At 75.1% G+C, this 651-nt stretch overlaps 1 protein-coding gene across 1 annotated transcript in view; it reads right to left on the bottom strand.

Annotated features, from left to right (window-relative positions):
• Positions 1–183, bottom strand: part of ADI1 (acireductone dioxygenase 1) — an 11,334-nt gene extending 11,151 nt beyond the window's left edge. Inside the window, exon 1 of the mRNA XM_007469246.1 lies at positions 18–183. Coding sequence (XP_007469308.1) covers positions 18–137 — 120 coding nt within the window. The 5' untranslated portion in view covers positions 138–183. The remainder of the gene's footprint in view (positions 1–17) is intronic.
• Positions 184–651: the final 468 nt, after the last annotated feature.

Genomic DNA, 651 nt, shown 5'->3' with positions numbered 1-651 from the left:
CCCCCGGTCCCGCGTACCTGCCAGTAAAGGACCCCGAGCCCGCGCAGCTGCTCCAGGCCGACCGGGCGCGCGGGCTCCCCGCGGTGGGGCCGCCGCGGGTCGTCGGCCGACTTGTCCATGTACCAGGCCTGCACCATGGCCGGGCCCTGGGGCAGCGTCGCCGCCTGACCCCGGACCTGCTCGGGCCGGTCTGAGCCGGGGACCTGCACCCGGGACCCGCGCGGGCCGCCCCTCCCCTCCGACCCCTCCCCCGGGAGCCGCCGGGAGGGAGGGAGGGAGGGCGGCGCGGGAAAGGAAAGCGGGCAGGACGCGCTCCGAAGGCCCCGGGCCGAGGGATTCCTTCCCGCGGGCCGGCGGATGGGCTCCGAGCGCGGGGCAGGTGTCCCCCGAGGGCTGTCTGCCGGCTCGGCTCAGGCCCGGTGACCACCCGGAGCCGAGCCTGAGCCGGGCCAAGCGCCCACCCGTGGCTGTCAATCAGCTCCTCGTGCAGGAGGCCGAGTGTGGCCCGGCCCTGCGTGAACTCAGTCGTCCGGGGGAGGGGCTGCTTGGCCGGCTCTGTGTACCCGGTGCGCGGGATCGGGTAAAATTCAGCGCCCTCGAGCACCGCGCACATGCCTCGCGGGGTGAGGGTTAGAGTCTCCTTGAACATCC

This window comes from Lipotes vexillifer, unplaced genomic scaffold, assembly GCF_000442215.2.
Source record: "Lipotes vexillifer unplaced genomic scaffold, Lipotes_vexillifer_v1.1 scaffold356, whole genome shotgun sequence".
NCBI classification, from domain to species: Eukaryota; Metazoa; Chordata; class Mammalia; order Artiodactyla; family Lipotidae; genus Lipotes; species Lipotes vexillifer.
Note: the sequence above shows the minus strand (reverse complement) of the source record. Positions and strands in the feature narration are given on the sequence as shown.